At 36.2% G+C, this 19,281-nt stretch overlaps 1 protein-coding gene across 5 annotated transcripts in view; it reads right to left on the bottom strand.

Moving 5' to 3' along the window:
* The window catches only part of NDUFS4 (NADH:ubiquinone oxidoreductase subunit S4), a 112,470-nt gene that overhangs the window by 19,876 nt on the left and 73,313 nt on the right, over nucleotides 1-19,281 (bottom strand). For all 5 annotated transcript variants that reach the window (XR_013378512.1, XR_013378511.1, XM_077895997.1 and 2 more), the window contains exon 3: nucleotides 13,597-13,769. Coding sequence is in view for 3 of the 5 variants with exons in the window: in XM_077895997.1 (XP_077752123.1) it covers nucleotides 13,597-13,769 (173 nt within the window). In the remaining 2 variants the exon portion in view is untranslated. The remainder of the gene's footprint in view (nucleotides 1-13,596; nucleotides 13,770-19,281) is intronic.

Genomic DNA, 19,281 nt, shown 5'->3' on the forward strand with positions numbered 1-19,281 from the left:
AGAACACGGTTTGCTCCAAAAGTTTATTATAAATCTCTCAAAGGCAAATATAGCATTCTGTGAAACATCATTTAGAAATGTGGAAATAAAAAACTAAGATTTAGAAAGTAATGTGGATAATGGGAAGATATGAGATACACATAGGGAGAGAATTTATGGGAAGTAGCCCTCACTGGAATTAAGATCCATAAATTATTGCTGCTGAAGTTCTAGTCCTCTATTATGGCTCCTTTGAGATCCTCATAATGATAGGTATTCTTACCATGTCCTCTCCTTGTAAGGAAAAAATGCTTTACACATTGGTTAGCTATATTAGTACCAATAACAAGTAATTTATTGACCTCTCCTTTATGCACAAATGGTTTCTCAGTTGATAATTTGGATAAAATATACTGAGAACAAAAATGGCAACATAAATATGATTCAGTAATTTTTTAAAAAGATTTATTTATGAAAGAGAGAATGAGCAGGAGGGGCAGAGGAAGAAGGAGAATCTCCAGGAGACTCCCCACTGAGCACAGAGCCCAACACAGGGCTCAATCCCACAGCCTGGAGATCACAGCCTGAGCCAAAACCAAGACTCAGACGCTTATCTGCGCCACTTAGAAGCCTCTGATCCAGTAATTTGGTAAGCACTGACATTCATGTTAGCTTCGTTGAGAATAGGAAACAAAACAAAAACTGTAGGAAAAAATTGGGAGCCAAAAGCTCCATTTTCTGCAAAGGTGGTATTGCCATTATTATTCTCATTTTACTGAGGAAGAATTACATACATAAGTTGAACAGTAACAATGTGCATCAATAAGCCAACATTTTTCCAGCACTCCGTTTCTATCCTTTTCATCCTCCATCACCTACCTTTTGAAGTTCTAAGTATGTTGCCACTACCAGCGTTCACCCTTTCTTATCCTTTCCCCAAACTACCATACTTTCCTAACTAATCTTTCTTCTCCCTCCTTGACTCCAATCTACCCTTGACCATGTTGTCAGCTTAATTTTCCTAGTTTGACTCTTAAATTCACTGTCCAACTAGAAAACTTAAAATAGTTTCCTCTGTTTACCACATGAATTTCAAAATCTCCTACACTTTAGCATTCCAGCACTTCTCCAATATGATCAGAACCCACTTTCTAGTCTTCTTTTGAATTATGCCCCTTGGAGGTAACCAACTAGCCAAACAGATTGCTAAGTGTTCCTCTAAATGTAGCCTATATGTTCCCACCAGCTCAATCTGTTCCTCCCACTAGAAATATAGAGGAAGACCAATATACAGCATAGAGAAGTCCATCCCAACCATCTCTCATGGTTTACAATGAATATCAGTCTTTTCTATGAAGTATTTTCTTTTATATCCAACTTCCTCCAACTATAAATAACCTCTTTTCCATCTTTACTAAATATAATTTGTACTTATGTTTTTAAACTTTACATGCTCAATCCCCAATTACTGAGGTTCCAATTTTGGTAATGGCAGATTTACCTACCATTAAAATAAGATTCATCTGCCTAACAATTACATAATAAGCTGCGGACAAAACAAAAAAAATCCAACTGTCTGAAGGGAAGAGCGTGACCAAATGCAGGAATGAAAATGGAAAGGATTAGACCTTTGAAAGAAGGGAACCACAATGGATTAGATTCAAATTGATTGAATTTTCCCCCTAAAGGTACTCTCTGGTACAGACATTAAAACCCATCTAGAACTCAAGCAGAAAGCCATAGTCTTATCAGCGCAAGGAATCTGAGGACGGGAGTTTTTAGGATTGCCAGAGCAGCTGCAAAGTAGGGGAGGAAAGAGTGAAAAGGAGGAATTTGCAGAGGAGGGAACTTCTGCAAACAAATGGGCAGGGCTCTAAAACAATAGCTGAGAAAGAATTAACCAGAGATTTCAGCAGCTGTTTCCTTGCTACAGGGAAGACTAAATTTGGAGTCCCAAAGAGTTAGAAGGACTTGGTTAAGTACTTTGTGCTTTCCACCAAGACCTGCCTTTTTATTATTATTTTTCAAATTTTAAGTAGGCTCCATGCTGGGCATGGAGCTTAACCTGGGGCTTGAACTCATACCCGGAGATCAAGACCTGAGCTGATATTAAGAATCAGACACTTAACCAACTGGGCCACCTATGCATTCCTATACCTTTTTATTTTTTAACACTATGTTTCTAGGACTATGACTACAGAGTAAAACTGAAACAGACCCACCCTACAAAGCATAAAATATACCCTCTACAAATTCAAGGTAATCTATTTGTAATTTAACTGTCTGCTGGAACAAAACTCATCACATTACCAGTGTCATTAAGTGGATAGGCATAAGGATAGAGAATTTAGAGAATTATACTTTTTTTTCTTTTCCTTTTTTCAGAATGAAACTTAATAAAAATTGGCTTGATCAGGATTAATTAGCATATTAATAAAGTCATAGGTTCACCTGATGTACAAGAATCTTCATTTTAGTATTATGCATAGTAACTCCAACTGAAAATTGTTGTTCAAAAGACAGCAAGCCTGGGGGCACCTGGGTGGTTCAGTAGTTGAGTGTCTGCCTTCGGGTCAGGTTGTGATCCCAGGGTCCTGGGATTGAGCCTGCTTCTCCTGCTACCTATGTCTCTGCCTCTCTCTGCCTCTCTCCTGAATAAATAAACAAAATCTGGAAAAAAAAAAAAAAAAAAAAAAAAAAGACAACAGGACTAAAATGGAGTCACTTGTACTTAGCCCCATATCAGCAAATCAGCACTTGACACCTATCTTAACTGCAATTTCAATTTCTCTCAGGAATGAAGAAGTCTTAAACTAGTCAAGCTGGAATACCAATCAGAGGCAAGGTAATCTGTTCTTTCCTTGTCCTTGTCCTTGTCCTTTTTTGCCCGTAAGTCTTTCATTTTGTAAAGCTTTTAGTAGCTTCTATTTGCTAGATGGAATGCTGCTGGATTCATGAATCACTGAATTAAGCCAATTTGATCTTTAAATTTACTCAGCTGAATTTTGTTTTTAACCAATTTAGTGGCAGCTGTGGGATCTGAAGCAAATTTCTGATGGCATTCAGATATAATAAGCAACAGGTGTGGTACCCACAAACCCTTGAATTCTTGGTTCATCATTTCCAAGAGCCATGAGTAAGTTTCTCTTGATTCTGGGCTCCACTCTCTCTGCACAATCCCAATCTAATTGGCTTACAAGCCAGTTCCATGCTGGAATTCTGGCTTAACTGGTGGAAACCCCCAGTCTTGATTCTGTCCCAAGACCCATGTGGGAACTGTTAGTGGCAGCTGCAGTTTCCCGCTGATGTGGTGCCTCCAGTCCCCATCTGTTGGTGTCGGCTAGTTTAATCCTTTCCCCAGTCCAAGGTTCCATGGTGGAAATCACTGGTGGTACACACAGGACTATCTCATGGCCAAACACAGTAACATCTCTAGGTTATTGCCAATATACTACGATATACATGTTTGTTTGTCTTGTGTTGGGTAAAGGCTAATGCTAATGCGGATCTTGGAAGCAAAGAAGCTGCAAAAATTGGTAGGAACATATTGAGCACTTAAAAGCTGTTAGAGCATTCACCAACTAACTCAAAGATCCCCACGTTAGTATAAATTGGCTGCAGAATAGATTAGATTGACACTATATCACTGCCAACCTCAAAATATCTGTGCAATGAGGTACGCTGCAAAATATCACAAAATCCCCAGTGTAGCAGCACATCCCTTTTAGGTATACGTTTGGCTCTGAGAGATCCAAAGATTTAGCTTTAAAAAGAAAAAAAAAAAGAAAAAAAAGAAAAGAAAAGAAAAGAAAAGAAAAGAAAAGAAAAGAAAAGAAAAGAAAAAAGAAAAGAAAAGAAAGGAAGAAAGGAAGAAAGGAAGAAAGAAAGAAAGAGAAAAAGAGATCCATAAATTCTAAAAAGTTAAGCATGCCACCTTCTGGCACACCTGCATATTTTGTCTAAAAACTATGGTCTCAGAAGTTCTATAGCTTGGTGAAATATCTACCAAAATGTCAAAATTTTATTAGAGACAACCTAGAATTACACTGGCCATTATGGAAAACGTTCCAATTAGATGGGATCATTCATTTAAGAAATGCACTTGAAAACAAGGGTTCCTGAACTGAACAAACAGAATGGGATACGTATTTTAATTGGTATTCAGAAGACTGCAAAATGTATCAAGATTCCAAAATTACTTCATTAAAAATATGAAGCAAAAGGCTAATGAAAAATTAAAGACACAAGAGGTACTTTAAAAAGATATAAAACCGGAATGATTCCTATTGCTCCCCTCTAATCTTCCTTTACTTTAGTATTCAACATTCTACTGATCTATCTAAACTGCCTTTCCACCCTGAAGAGACTATTCAAAGGTTACCTTTTATGATAAAATCATTCTTTCACTCCTTGATCAAAGACCAAACTAAAAACCATAGTTAAAGAACTTCCTAAACCCAAGGATGATCCACAAAAGTTTTCTGAAGAATTTATTCAAGTCATTATGAGGACTTATGACCCCAGGCTGCCAGATCTTGTGCATATGCTGGTGGGACGTGGGGAAGCCCAAACAGGATACAAAGCAGGATGGTGTAACTCCAAGGATGATATCCCAGATCCTTAACCTTCAACCTGGTTCCCTTGTGGACAAGAAAAGGCTCACAGAACAGCCCACTGATTTTTTTTTTTTAAGATTTTATTTATTTATTCATGAGAGACAGACAGAGAGAGAGAGAGAGAGAAAGGCAGAGACACAGGCAGAGGGAGAAGCAGGCTCTATACAGGGAGCTCGACATGGGACTCGATCCTGGGTCTCCAGGATCACACCCTGGGCTGAAGGCAGCGCTAAACCTCTGAGCCACCGGAGCTGCCCCCACTGATCTTTAAAAGACATTCCTAGAGTCTTCCCTGTTCACATTGGTAAATTATTCAGAAGTGCAGAAAAAAGAAAGATGAATCTACCGCAGACTTTAAGCTTACTTGGAAGCTCTCTTCCTGTGGCATTCTGGGCTCTATACAATAATTGAGGTCACCCAATTTGCTCTAACTGTCCTATTTGTAAATGGATTATCTCTTGAGATTAGTGGATTGACAAACAAGCAAAAAACAGGATGGGAGACAACTGACTGAACCTGTAATCACAGCTGAGCACTTTGAAAGGACTTGGGAACAGCACCACGAACAGAAGTCTGCCAACCTACTAGCCTTACAACTACAATAGCTCCAAGACCAGGCACCTAAAATAATGTCCAGGTCCCCCATATCACACCCTCCTAGGGGTCCACAATCAAAACAATGGCCCAAGTGTTGATGCTTCATTTGCAATCAACCAGGACACTAGAAAAAAGTATCCTCAAAGGTTCTATGCAAATCTGTCAACATCAGCTCAAGTGAAGCAGATGTTTCCTCCAGAAACATTAGTAAAAAAAATTTAAAATATATATATTTTAAGATTTTATTTATTTATTCATGAGAGATACAGAGAGAGAGGCAGAGACACAGGCAGAGAGAGAGAAGCAGGCTCCATGCAGGGAACCCAACATGGGACTCGATGCCAGGTCTCCAGGATCAAGCCCTAGGCTGAAGGCAGGCGCCAAACCGCTGAGCCACCCAGGTGTCCCCAGAAACATTAGTAAAATCTTTAGCCAACTGAGCAGATAACCTTAATTTATTTTATCTACTAGAAAAACAACTTAGATTCAACTTCTTTTATAACTAGTGAGTTATATATTACTACTGTACCTGATTCATGGCAGTAATTTTAAAATAGAAGTTATAAGTTCTCTATTACATCTCTCTGTAGATCTATGTGTTGCAGATAAGTTATTTTTTTTTTATCTCTAGACGGTATTGGTAAAATTAATTTGTAAAAGAGTTCTATTTAATTGGCTTAAGGAAAATTAAGCACTTATATGAATTAAGGTATTCCTAAAATTCTCAGATAGACAATAGAAACTAATCCAACTGTTACTCAGATTCATGAGATCTGGGAAAATATTCAGCATCAAAGCTAACTTAAGTTTGTTGGTTTAATTAAAATAGTTCTTTAGAATTATCAATAGTGAATTTAATGCAGACATACAACTTTTATTCTATTTGGGCTTAATAGTCAAGTATGTTCATATTATCTCTGTTATGGAACTTGTCAGGAAAAAAAATAATATGAATTTTCACAAGTGATCTAAACATAATTTTTGAAAATGAGTGAATTAAAGATTTATTTATTTTCGAGAGAGCACACATGTGCCAGAAAGGGAGGAGGAGCAGACAGAGAAAGAGAGAAAGAGAGAGAGAGAGAAGGAGGGAAAGAGGGAGGGAGGGAGGGAGAAAATTTCAAGCAGACTCCTCACTGAATGTGGAGCCTGACTTGAGGCTTGATCTCATGACCCTAAGACTAAGATCATGACCAGAGCCAAACTAACAGTCAGACACTTAACTGACCAGGCTACCCAGGTACCCTAAGAACAAATGAATTAAAATAGGCTTAAGCAAGATAAAAAGCTTTAAATGAATTTTTAGAATAGTTTCCCCAGATTTTTTTTAAGATTTTATTTATTTATTCATGAAAGACACAAAAAGAGAGAGGCAGAGACAGGCAGAGGAAGAGAGGTAGGCTCCTTGCAGGGAACGTGATACAGGACTTGATCCCAGAACCCCAGGATCACGACCTGAGCTAAAAGTAGACGCTCAACCACTGAGTCACCCAAGTACCCCTCTCCAAGTCTTTTTTTAACCCGAGACCTTAACGTTGTGTTAAATTAAGTAATGGAATATAATTAAATCTCTAGATCATTTACAAATAATATAAAAACTGAAACATTACTGAATATACGTTTATCTACTTTTGGCTTCCTTTTACTGAGGAATTAAAAGTATTTGGATCTATTAGTAAACATGCTTTGTGCCTGAGAAAATTATTATGAGAAAACAAGCATTTCTAGAAATAACAAAAAGTTTAAGTCTGCCAATCCACAGAATGCTAAAGACAATTCATTACTGTTTACTTCTTAATTTTCATTAAAAATTAAAATTTTTAGGGGCACTTGTTTGGCTCAATCAATAGAGCATGCAACTCTTGATCTCAGGGTCATGAATTCAAGCTCCACATTGAGTATGGAGCCTACTCAGGTTTTTTTTATTATTATTTTTTTTTAAGGTTCTAGGGTTAAAAATTCTAACATATATAATTAAAGCCACTAAGGTTTATGGAAAAGGAATTTTTGGACAGGAATATTAAGCATGGTCAAGACTGGCTAAGACCAGAATGACTTTAAGTGAATGTGTTTTATAGTAAGCTAGTGCAGGAGTGCCTGGGTGGCCCAGTCCATTAAGCACCTGACTCTTGATTTTGGCTCACAATCTCAGAGTTTTGAGATCTAGCCCTACATTAGGCTCCATGCTGAGTATGAAGCCTGCTTAAAATCCTCTCTCTCTCCCCCACGCTCCTCCCCAAATCACATGATAGATAGATAGATAGATAGATAGATAGATAGATAGATAGATAGATGATAGATAAAGGGAACTAGTGCAAAATCAGAATGTGGTTTTCACTCTGTTAAAAGAACAAAGTTTTCTTGGACTATTTGGTCTGCTTTTGATGAGAGACTAAAAGATTCTTTTTCCTTTACCTTTTTATATAATCTGCCTAGAAAACAAAGGTTTTATCTTGTCAAAATAATTTCCTGTGTTTCATGTTTTTATCACATCTTTAATTACTTAAGAAAACTGAATCTTGGGCAGCCCAGGTGGCTTGGTGGTTTGGCGCTGCCTTCAGCCCAGGGCGTGATCCTGGAGACCCGGGATCAAGTACCACATCAGGCTCCCTGCATGGAGCCTCCTTCTCCCTCTGCCTGTGTCTCTGCCTCTCTCTGTCTCTGTGTCTCCCATGAATAAATAAATTAAATCTTAAAAAGAAACAAAAATAAAAACAAAAAAAACTGAATCTTCCCCATTAAAAGAACTAAGGTTATTATTTTGCAATGATCTAACTTTTTCTATTTGCCTTCCAAGTCTTTAACTGTTGCTACGGTTAATTAGGTAACTACTGTTTCACAGTAACCTATGATCCCACCTGACCAAGTGTTTTCTAATCTGTGATTTTTTGATCAACTTCCCAAAAATCATAGTATTTCTGACTTAAACTAATTTTAGTATTTTTCTAGGGGGTCCCTGGAAAATTGGAAAAGATTTGTATTCTCTCCTTATAAAAAGAGAGATGTTAAACTAATTAGGCCTACTTGAAATGTTAAATGAGGAAAAGCACTGTCAACTAGTATTAAGCCTTCTTTATGTTGTTTTTATATAGGCATGTATTATAAGTGTTCTAAAAAATTATATGAAATTCCTAGAAATCTGATGTCCTGGTATAATGTTATATCATTCATAATTCTACTTATCTTAAAATGATGTGTAACACACACACACACACAAATTTCCTTGTCTATTCCATTTTAAGGGACTCTTGTCAGACCTTTAACACAGTTAAGTCTTTTAAGGCTTTTGTCACTCAGAGATGTTGTTTTACTCTGATGCTTAAGTGTTCCTGCAAAAGTACTACACAGTCATGGAAAGGATTTTGACAAGTACGGGTTATTTTTTTTTTTAAGATTTTTTTTTTAAGTAATCACAATACCCAACATGGGGCTCAAACTTACAACTCCAAGATCAACAGGTACATGTTCTACTGACTGAGCCATGCCAGGTGCCCTGCCAATGACAGGTTTCTGATAACTAAAATCATACAACTGAACTAGAAATTCCTATTTCCAGAACTATTAGAAAAAACTGGATTTAAGAATTAATAACATGGTTGGCTCAGTTCAGTAGAACATGTGACTCTTTAAAAAAAAAATATTTATTTATTCATGAGAGACACACACACACAGAGAAAGAGAGAGAGAGAGAGAGAGGCACAGACACAGGCAGAGGGAGAAGCAGGCCCCATGCAGGGCGCCTGACATGGGACTTGATCCCAGGTCTCCAGGATCACACCCTGGGCTGAAGGCAGGCGCTAAACCACTGAGACACCTGGGCTGCCGAACATGTGACTCTTAAAGGCCATGAACCCCATGTTGGACACAGAGCCTACTTAAAAAAATAAAGAATAACATAGGACTGAATGAGGAAAATTATAATTTTTATCACTTCTTGTTTGAAATACTGCTGGTTCTTTAATGTTTTGCTTTTCCAGATTTGGCAATTTGGTAAAGTATACCTTTGTAAATAAAGATGAAATACTAAAGTATTCTTTTTTTTTTTAAGTAGGCTCCACACCCAGTGGGACTTGAACAAATGACCCTGGAATCAAGAATTGGCTGCTTAACCAACTGAGCCACCCAGGCACCCCAGGAGTATTCTTTTCATAGTAATATAGTTAGTTATTTACATAACTTCAATAAAAGTCTGTTCTCCTTATAACATAACTGAAAGTACTGGTTATGGGACACCTAGGTGGCTCAGCAGTTGGGCATCTGCCTTCAGCTCAGGGCGTGTGATCCTGGAGTCCTGGGATCAAGTCCCACATCGGCTCCCTGCATGGAACCTACTTCTCCCTCTGCCTATGTCTCTTTCTCTCTCTGTGTGTGTCTCTCATGAATAAATAAATAAAAATAAAAAAAATAAAAAAAGGAAATACTAGTTATGTCACCAAGGCTTTAACTGGAGGTTTTACAAGTAAAATTTGATGGCCGGTCCTTCAGAGGCTTTTGAAAGTCCAAAGATTCCTTAATAAAAATTTCAGCAAAGCAGTCTTCAAAAAGAGCTTATATGGTCAGTCACTATTCTCACTGCACTTATATAAACAATCAGGCCAAGTTTACTGTAAACAAATGAGTTTTATGGTGATTATCTTTGAGTTTGTTTTTTTGTTGTTGTTGTTTTTTTTTTTAAAGAGTGGAGTTACTTGTAGAGAATAAGATGTTTGTACCTTTTAAATGTCAGATTCTGGCCCTATTAACTATTTTTGAGGTTTTGTTACATGTCTGCATGTATCCTGAATTTTTCTAGTTTCCTCAAATATCTGGCTACAACTCTCAAAACTAGTTTTTCTTTTTCTTTTTTTTTAAGATTTTATTTATTTATTCATTCATAAGAGAGAGAGGAGGCAGAGGGAGAGGGATAAGCAGGACCCTGGGACCACAATTCAAGCTGAAGGCATACACTTAACCAACTGAGGCACCCCGGTGCCCCTAAACTAATATTTTCAATTCTCTCCCACCTTTGGGATCACTAAGACTGCCCTTCAATCTCCTTGGAAAGGTCTCTACCAGTTCCCCCTCACCACCTAGATGGCAGCCAAACTCCAAGGATTAGAAGAACCCCAAGCACATATTTCACAGCTTGAAAAGGCTTCGCCTAATATCTAGTCCTGTGAAAATGTTGGAAACCTTCTAAATAAACTGAAGAAGTAGGTAACATTGATGTATGCTACTTCCTCCCAAGACACCAGATCAAGACCATACTTTAGCCAATATCCTCTTTGTCATAAAAAACTCTGATAGATATACTAAAGACCCCTCAGTCCATTTTCCTGTCTTTTATTAACCTTAAAACTTGGGGAACTTTGCATCCAGGCTCTATATAAAGAAAAGGACACGAGACAAGGGTAACCGGAATAAAACCACAAGTGCGGTCTACAAACCATTAAAATATTACTGGCTTCCATTGCTGATGCCTTTCCAGTCCAGAGCCACAGATTAAAATGGGAATTACTGGGAGGCATTCAGGATTCACTTCCTTTGGCAGGACTCTCTTTCCCTGGTCAACACCACCTGCTATGGATTACCACTTCTGAGGAAGTTGAAACTCAGTTACATAAGATCACTGAGAAAGCCACTTGGCAAAAAAAGGTGAGTCCCTCCAGGGAGTCTTTCTTTGACTTAATTGATTTTGATTGGTTTGGGTCTTAGAGAGTCCTCGGTTCTAAAGTCCAATCCAAACACTGGGAATTATCTCACTTATTATAATCATACTAGTTTTCCCTGGCATGCTGTGTTCTCTCAAAGGTTTTAAATGCATGTTCGTAGCCTCTACCCACTAAGCAAATGATCTCCCTAAGACTGAAACATCAAAAAAGAAAAGAATGACCAGCTTAAAAATATGAACCTGAAGCTGGGGTCTGTCAAAGAGATCAAGACCTGTGACGACACACAAAGGATCAACAAAAGCTGTGAGAACTTTAAAAAGTGGTAGCTGGGAACAATGTTAATGCCTTAAATTTTAATCATATCTCTCAGTTAAGCTGAGAGTCTAATCCAAAAGGTGAGGGGTCGGTGGGGGTGGGGGGCAAGGATTGTTAAAAATATAAAAATAGGCCCAAAATGGGGTCACTTGTGCTAAGCCTCACATCAACAAAGAAAGATTTCATACCTAACCTAACTGTAGTTTCAACCTTTCCCAGGAATGTAATCTTAAACTAGTCAATCCTCGAATTTCCTAGTCAACAATAGTGAGGTAATCCTCCCAATAGGCCTCTTCTGTCCCCAAAGAAAGATGAGGTAATCCATGCTTTCCTTATCTCTTGCCCCTTCTGCCAATAAAAGTCTTCCATTGGGATACCTGGGTGGCTCAGCAGTTGAAAAGTCTGCCTTTGGCTCAGGGTGTGATCCCGGAGTTCCGGGATGGAGTCCCACATTGGACTCCTGCAGGAAGCCTGCTCCTAACTCTGCCTATGTCTCTGCGTCTCTGGGCCTCTCATGAATGAATGAATGAATGAATAAATAAATAAATAAATCTTTAAAAATAAATAAATAAAATAAAAGTTTTCCATGTTGGAGGCGCCTGGTTGGCTCAGTCAGTAGAGAATGTGACTGACTCTTGATCTTGACTGTGAGTTCAAGCCCTATGCCAAGTGTAGAGACTACCTGAAAATAAAAATTTAAAAACATAAAAAAACGACTTTTCCATTTTGTATAGTTCTTTAGAGATCCTATTAGCTAGATGGGATGCTGTCTGATTCATAAATTGCTAAATAAGGCCAATTTGATGGTTAAATTTATTAACAAAACTACCCAAATACCATCAATAAATAGTGCAATGGATATGAGTCTTACATATAGAGAAAAAACATTAAAATCTCATGTAACTTAAAGAGCAATCATGACATTTCAGGGGCACCTGGGTAATCAGTCGGTTCATCATCTGTCTTCGGCCGGGGTCATGATCCCAGTAGTCCTAGGATTGAGCCCTGCATTATTAGGCTCCTTGCTCAAGGGAGTCTGTTTCTCCCTCTTCCTCTACTCCTACCTCTGCTCCAGCTCCTTCTCTCTCTCAAATAAAATCTTGAGTAAAAAAAAAAAAAAAGGAGTAATCATGACATTTCAAATACTGAGTATGGATACCTAAAAAACTCTTTATATATTATTTTACAAATAAGATATAATTCTATATATTTTGTTAAGATATTTATTTATTTCAGAGAGAATACAAGAAGCATGAGTGGTAGGAGAGGGAGAAGCAGACTCCCTGCTGAACATGGAGCTTTAATGTGGGGCTCAATCCCAGGACCCTAAGATCATGACCCTAAGACCATGATCATGAAGGCAGACTCTTCACTGACTCAGCCACCTAGGTGCCCCTATAATTCTATTTAAATTGCAACATGGCAGATGCTTTAAAAACTCTCCAGGTACTTTGATAAAAGAAGATGTTAAATGTCATACTTTTCTAAAATTGGACATAATTTAAATGGATAACCACCTTCAGCTGGAGACTGAACACATAAAATGTTCTAGAGTCTCAATTAGACTGATAATTTTTTGGGACGCCTGGGTGGCTCAGTGGTTGAGCATCTGCCTTCAGCTCAGGGCGTGATCCCAGGATCCGGGATCTGGGATCGAGTCCCACTTTGGGCTCCCTGTGGGGAGCCTGCTTCTCCCTCTGCCTATGCCTCTGCCTCTCTCTCTCTGTCTCATGAATAAATAAATCTTAAAAAAAAAAAAAAAAAAGACTGATAATTTTCTAACTTATCTGGCTATTTTCTCTAGTAGCAGCAGCTTGTATTGAACTAGGGGTAGTTCTGCTATTTAACACAGATATTCTATTGTGTTCTACAAAGAACACAGTTCTGCTATTTTATTCCACCACAGATATTTAGGTCACTGACTTACTTCACTGGTGCCACAGAATTTATAACCACTTTGTTCCAATGCACTGTAAATCTGTTAATCACAAGATCACAGGAACTTACAAGTTTCCCTCAAAATAGCTAATTTCTAAACTCGTCTCCTTACAAACAATGACAAAAAATAATTTAAAAATAAACAACAACAAAAAAATAAACAAAAGTGTTATTAAATTATTAACACTATTCATACATCGTATCTTAAACTAATATACGACATTTGAGAACATACTAACAGTGCTCACATTATCAGCCATTTCATCCAATAAATACTCCGAAAAGACTGGTTCTAGGATTTATTGTGCTGGGCCACACATACATAAATACTAAATATATAGGTCTATCATTGAACACGATATCTACATAAATGGTCTCTCAAAAAGTACTATCAAAGGATATACTGTACATGAAAAAGTTTACAATTCAATATATTTACAAGGAAAATCTACACAGAAAGAGGGCAGAAAACAATATTCAAATTAAACCAAAGTACTCACGTTGATGCCCAACCCATCAAAGGATTTTCCCATCGCTCCCTGGTATCAAACTCCATCTTCCATTTCTTTGTGTTATTTACTCCAGACTGCATGTTATTGCGAGCAGGAACAAAGATCCTGACTTTTCTAGTTTTGATATGCTCTTCTGGAACACCAGTTAAAGTAGTAATATCCTACAGAAAAACAAGCAAACACATTTCTAACAGCTCATATACACTCTGATGTACTTTTGCTGCTTTGTATACCCATATGACCCTATTCAGATTTCTCAACTGGGGTTTTTAGCTTTCTGATTTCACCAACTCTACTATTTACCCTATATATTGCTATTTTGACATCTGAAAAAGATATATTGGGAGTAGTTAGGGTACAGTAGAAAAGGGTTCATGAAAAAAAAATTTAGGTGCCTTCTGTCCAACAAAACATTGGTAATTTCTGAAGTGTTTGCTCGTAGATGAACCTGTCATCAGTAGACTCTTATTTCATGAGCTGGTATAACTAGTAAGAGAGAAAAATTGTGAATGGAGTAAGGAGATATAAAAAATTGATAACTTTTAAATAGAAAAAAGTCCATTACCAGTGATTTGTGTCAAACTGCTTACAACAAGGCATTTCTTTAGAGAAAGGCCTAAGCCTTTTGGCAAACAAAATCAATTAACAACTTTAGATACTACCATTTTATCTCTCTTTGGTGAAATCTACTGAAAAGAAAATGATACATCAAATCTACTCTGCAAAAGTAAACCAAAAAAGTTACCATTGTTTTCATTTCACCTTTCTGTAAAAATTGTGTAGCTTTCTCTTTTTGAAAAAATATTTTATCTAGTAACAAATGCTCAACTGACAAATGCATATAATTCTGATACCCCAGTTTAGACCTATTTCTCAAATATGGTACAATCAGGACACAAAATAGTAAAGTAATTCAGAATTTAAGTCTCCATTCAGTAATAGTAGAAACACTATATTTGATCAAAGTAAGATCATATCAGGGTTAACCATATTCTTATAAATGAAGCATTATCATATCATGGTTCACTTACTAAGGTAAATTTTAAATAACTGGTTAAAAACAACAGAGTAAACATGAAAATGATACCAAACTTGTGAAAACCGGAAAATTCTGTGAATTTCAATTTAATTGTAATAAATCCACTAAAGACAAATGTTTATTTAATTTATAGTTCCACTCTAAACAATATTATGGACCAAATAATTGTGTTAACACTTGGTGCTGCAAATAGGTACTGGGCAAATACTAAATATATTTCTGACTGCACTGGCCTTCCTACTCAGACTTAAAAAAAATTGTTTAGGGGCACCTGGGTAGCTCAGTCCATTGAGTGGCTGCCTTGGGCACTGGGCAAAGGTCAAGATCTCAGGATACTGGGATTGAGCCCTATGTCAGGCCTGCTCAGTGGGGAGTCTGCTTCTCTCTCACTCTCTCTCTACCCTTCCCCCTGCTATGCAGGCTATCTTTCTCTAAATAAATAAATAAATAAATAAATAAATAAATAAATAAATAAATAAATAGTTTAAAGTTATTTTAGCTGGCAACCAATCTTCTGCTTGACATGATGTCTTTCTACTTACACCAATAACTAGGTGTGGTTACTTTGTCACAGCTTGTCTGGAGAAACTACCAAAATAACCCATATAAATATTTATTATACAAATACGCACTTCTAGTACATACCTACATTTTTAAAGTTTCTTTGTATACAGGATAAAAGCAAAATATGCACAACTGGCTCATAATTTTTAAACATATAACTAAGTTTTAGTTGATCATTTTTAATTGTCAAGTTCAATTTCAAAGAAATTTCAAGTATGATGACATCTGATGACTTAAAGAGCTTAAAGAAACTCATGGGAAGTCCTCAATAATTTGTCATATTAACTTATTTAATATTATATATTGATGTTAAATACATATATTTATTTTATACATTTTTTCAGCTATAGCTGAAGTGGGATATAACAAACAATGCACATGTATTATAAAATTACAGGATAAGGTATCATTTCCAAATTCCACAGCAAACCCTCCAATATGAGTTGAGTCCATAAACACTGGATCTACAAGTTAGCTACTTTTTAAGACTTACAGGAAAGGAAACTATTAAACTCTTAACACTAATTAATTAGCTCAGAAAGATGAGATGACAGGAAACATTACTTTCTCTTTATAATCTCCTATATTGTGAGATATATACACTAAAGTAATTTTTTAAACTTTTAAAAAAGGAAATAGCATTTCTTGATTTGTACTATCTATTAAAATAGAATAGGAAAATGATTTTTTCTTTAGGATGGAAAATCTCTCTTAAGTGGCTATAAAATGTTACCGAGCTCTTTTTATTTTGAACAACCATGAGTGCCTCCATAGCTTCTCAAAGTATAGCATTCTTTAAATTGATATTCCCCAATTTAAAGTTGATATTCCTCAATTTAAAGTTGGCACTGGCACAAATAAGTTACCGAATTTTGAAGACCAAGTTGTCCTGACACAGAATCCGTTTTTGCCGGCAAAAGACATGTAAGGTACTGCAGCCCAGTTGAGCTGCTGCCAAAGACGAGGATGAAAAGGCTTGGCATCGCTCACATACTTGACACCTAAAGGGCACAGAAGCTCTAAAATTCCTAGTCCCTGTAGGCACACTCTTAGTCTAGACAAACTGATTTCTCACACTTTTAAAATGCATTACGACACTATTGTTATCATTTCATCCACACAGCTTCAGCTAGTGACAGAAGAACCTGTCCTTTAAGCCACATTTCAATGGGCTAAAAGCTCCCACTCCAAGATTCCATTAAAACAATGTAATACTTGAAAAGAACTATGAGGCACTATATTGAAATCTTTACTTGTGCCTTGAAATCTTTGCTCTCCCTCAAAATAAATAAATAAAAACATCTGCAAACTAAACTACATTGAACCAAAAACCAAAGACATCAACTCTAGATTTCTACTCTGGTATTGCAATTTGGATCACCTGTGGTTTAAAACAAAACGCTGCTTATAAAAGATATGTTTTGAAGATGTCAATATTGCCTTTTATAGATTTCTCATTTTACTGGTAAAATATTTATAAATAACAATTCATGATATTCTATGACCACAGAAAAGCTAAATCGCATTTGATAAGAAGTCTTAAAGATTTTACCTGAAGAAACTCAAGACTCACTAGCTAATAATTATCTATAAATTTTAACACATCAAGTTACCCTTTGGATAATACACACTATTTTACTGAATTTCAAAACTTTTAAACAGATGAGTAAGCATAAAACCTATATTCCAATTATTAAAGAATGTCATTATCTTAAGTTTCACAATCATAGGTATAATAATGTGATTTTTAAGAAGCAATAATTAGTGATTTGTAGACTGAAAGGCATTCAAATATCTGCTACTGAAAAGATGCATATCATAATTCCAAAGTTCCACTCTTTCAGTATCATCTCTTCTACAATTTTAAATTCTGGAAGAGCGTACAGCTGACCTTCTATTTCATAAGTCTAGTTCAATGGAAGAGGAATTTTAAAAATCATTAAGAAAGTATATGCCAGCATATGTAAATAAACTTTATTCTTTCCAACACCGATTTCCATTATAAAATATTAGTTTTCCATATAAAAACTGTATGATTCGGTTATCAACTGTCCCCATTTATGTTGTGTGAATTCAACTTTTTTTTTTTTTTTTTTTAACAAAGGAAGCAGGGAACAAGCAATGGGAAGTTGGTGTCAAAATGCAGAAAAACCTCCCAGCAAGCTTCTTGCAACCACCCAGGATTTAGAGTCTTGCTGGTCGCTCTCTTTTCAATACCAGAATTTCACACATTTCAATGACTATTATGACTTCAAAGAATCAAATTTTCATCATTGTCCGTCATCTGCCGGTTGATTTGTATAAAGGAGTTCTTCTGCATGCACTCCAAACAAAAGCCTCCTTACTTTTGTGGCTATATATCAAGTTTAAAAGTTTTGTTTGTGACAGTTGTGTCTTTGGTAAATTAGGGTAACACTGAAGGAGTGCAGCTGCTCTGCAGGAACCTCCTTTTTGGCACCATTTCACTTAAATAAAAACTGAATAATTAGCTTCTGCCTTTATTAAACCACAAAAATGCCACTGGCCTTAGTAATTACTTCCAGTTGCCCCACCCACTTAACCTTAATAGTTTACACTTGTCATAAAGAGAAATAAATGAAAAAGGTTTTCACCACTTTGGGGAATTTTTGATCTCCCCGTACATCCGTAAGAGCCAAAATTTTAACCAGGCTTTTTGATAATAAGTTCACTAAAACACACTGTTGAAAAGTTTTAATAAAGCACATACTGGAACATTAAGTACAAATATTGTTACAGAAACTTGTTCTACTGCAAACTTTTAGTTACCAATTATGTATTTAAATTTATTCCAGGGCTAAAACTGATCTAAATTTGAAGACTGCGTTTATATTCTACTTCAACCATGAGAGATGTTAAAAAGAAAACAATTTTAGATCTGTAATAAAAACTTCCTTTCAAGTACCCCACAGATACTTAGCACAAGAAATTCATGAAATGATCTCATAAATAATGAAGGGCATTTTATAAAATAAATTTTACACTTTGAAAAATATAAAGAGTTGACAGCATAACCAACAAATGTATTTAGTTATCACGGAAGAACTTGAAGCACTTCTAAAAAAAAAATCAGTGGCCATAAAAATTAAGATACAAATAAAAATTGCAAAAATGCACTGATGTGGGAATCCAACCAGGTGATGAAACAGTGTTGGAATATAACATTACATTTTGCATACTGGGTAAGGGTATCATGGAACCAAAAGCTTTAAATAAAATGTTAAGATAGAAATAGTAACATGCAAATGACTGCAAATCATAAAACAAGTAAAAAAACTAAGAATTAGAGACATTTCTCAATCTCAAACCATTTTCATTACTCCCAGATCCTTCTGAGCAGGAGCAATGGTTAAAGCCAAAGGGCTGAGTCCCAAATGTGGGCAAACGAATAAGCTTTTCTTAATTTGCTATCTATAAAATCAAAATGAGGTAAAATGACAACTAACATACGTAAAATGCATACCTCAGACAACAAAAAGAATATATCTCATTTACTCAACATATTTTTCAGCACCTACTATGTATTAGTTATTGGACACAATGCTCAAAACAGTACATGCATCGTCTCTATTCTCATGAAAATTAATATGAACTTTTTAAAAAGGACAGGGTGAATAAATAGTAAAAAGCTGGTGTTAAGATGCAGAGAATCTCCCATCTTCCTTGAAAACTTTGTAATCAAAATACAACAAAGGGTTTTGTAATTAGAGTCAGTAAATTGCTACAAGTCTGGAGAAGAGAAAAATGTAGCTTTTCCAAAGAGCTGAATGTCCCATTTGTTGTATACATCAAAAACACTGAGTCAAATATACATTAAATTGGTTTTACAAAGTATGAAAACACATACTAGTAAGCCTATGACACTCATGTAATTGAAAAAATAAGATATAATTTGCCTTTATTTGTTTCAACTCAAAATCAAAGATCCTACTATGCCAATTTAGTTATGCCAGGGGCTGCAGAGCATATAAAGACAAAATTTTGGAACACCTGGGTGACTCAGTGGTTGAGCATCTGCCTTCAGCTCAGGGCGTGTTCCCAGAGTGGTGGAT

This window comes from Canis aureus, chromosome 4, assembly GCF_053574225.1.
Source record: "Canis aureus isolate CA01 chromosome 4, VMU_Caureus_v.1.0, whole genome shotgun sequence".
Taxonomy (NCBI): Eukaryota; Metazoa; Chordata; class Mammalia; order Carnivora; family Canidae; genus Canis; species Canis aureus.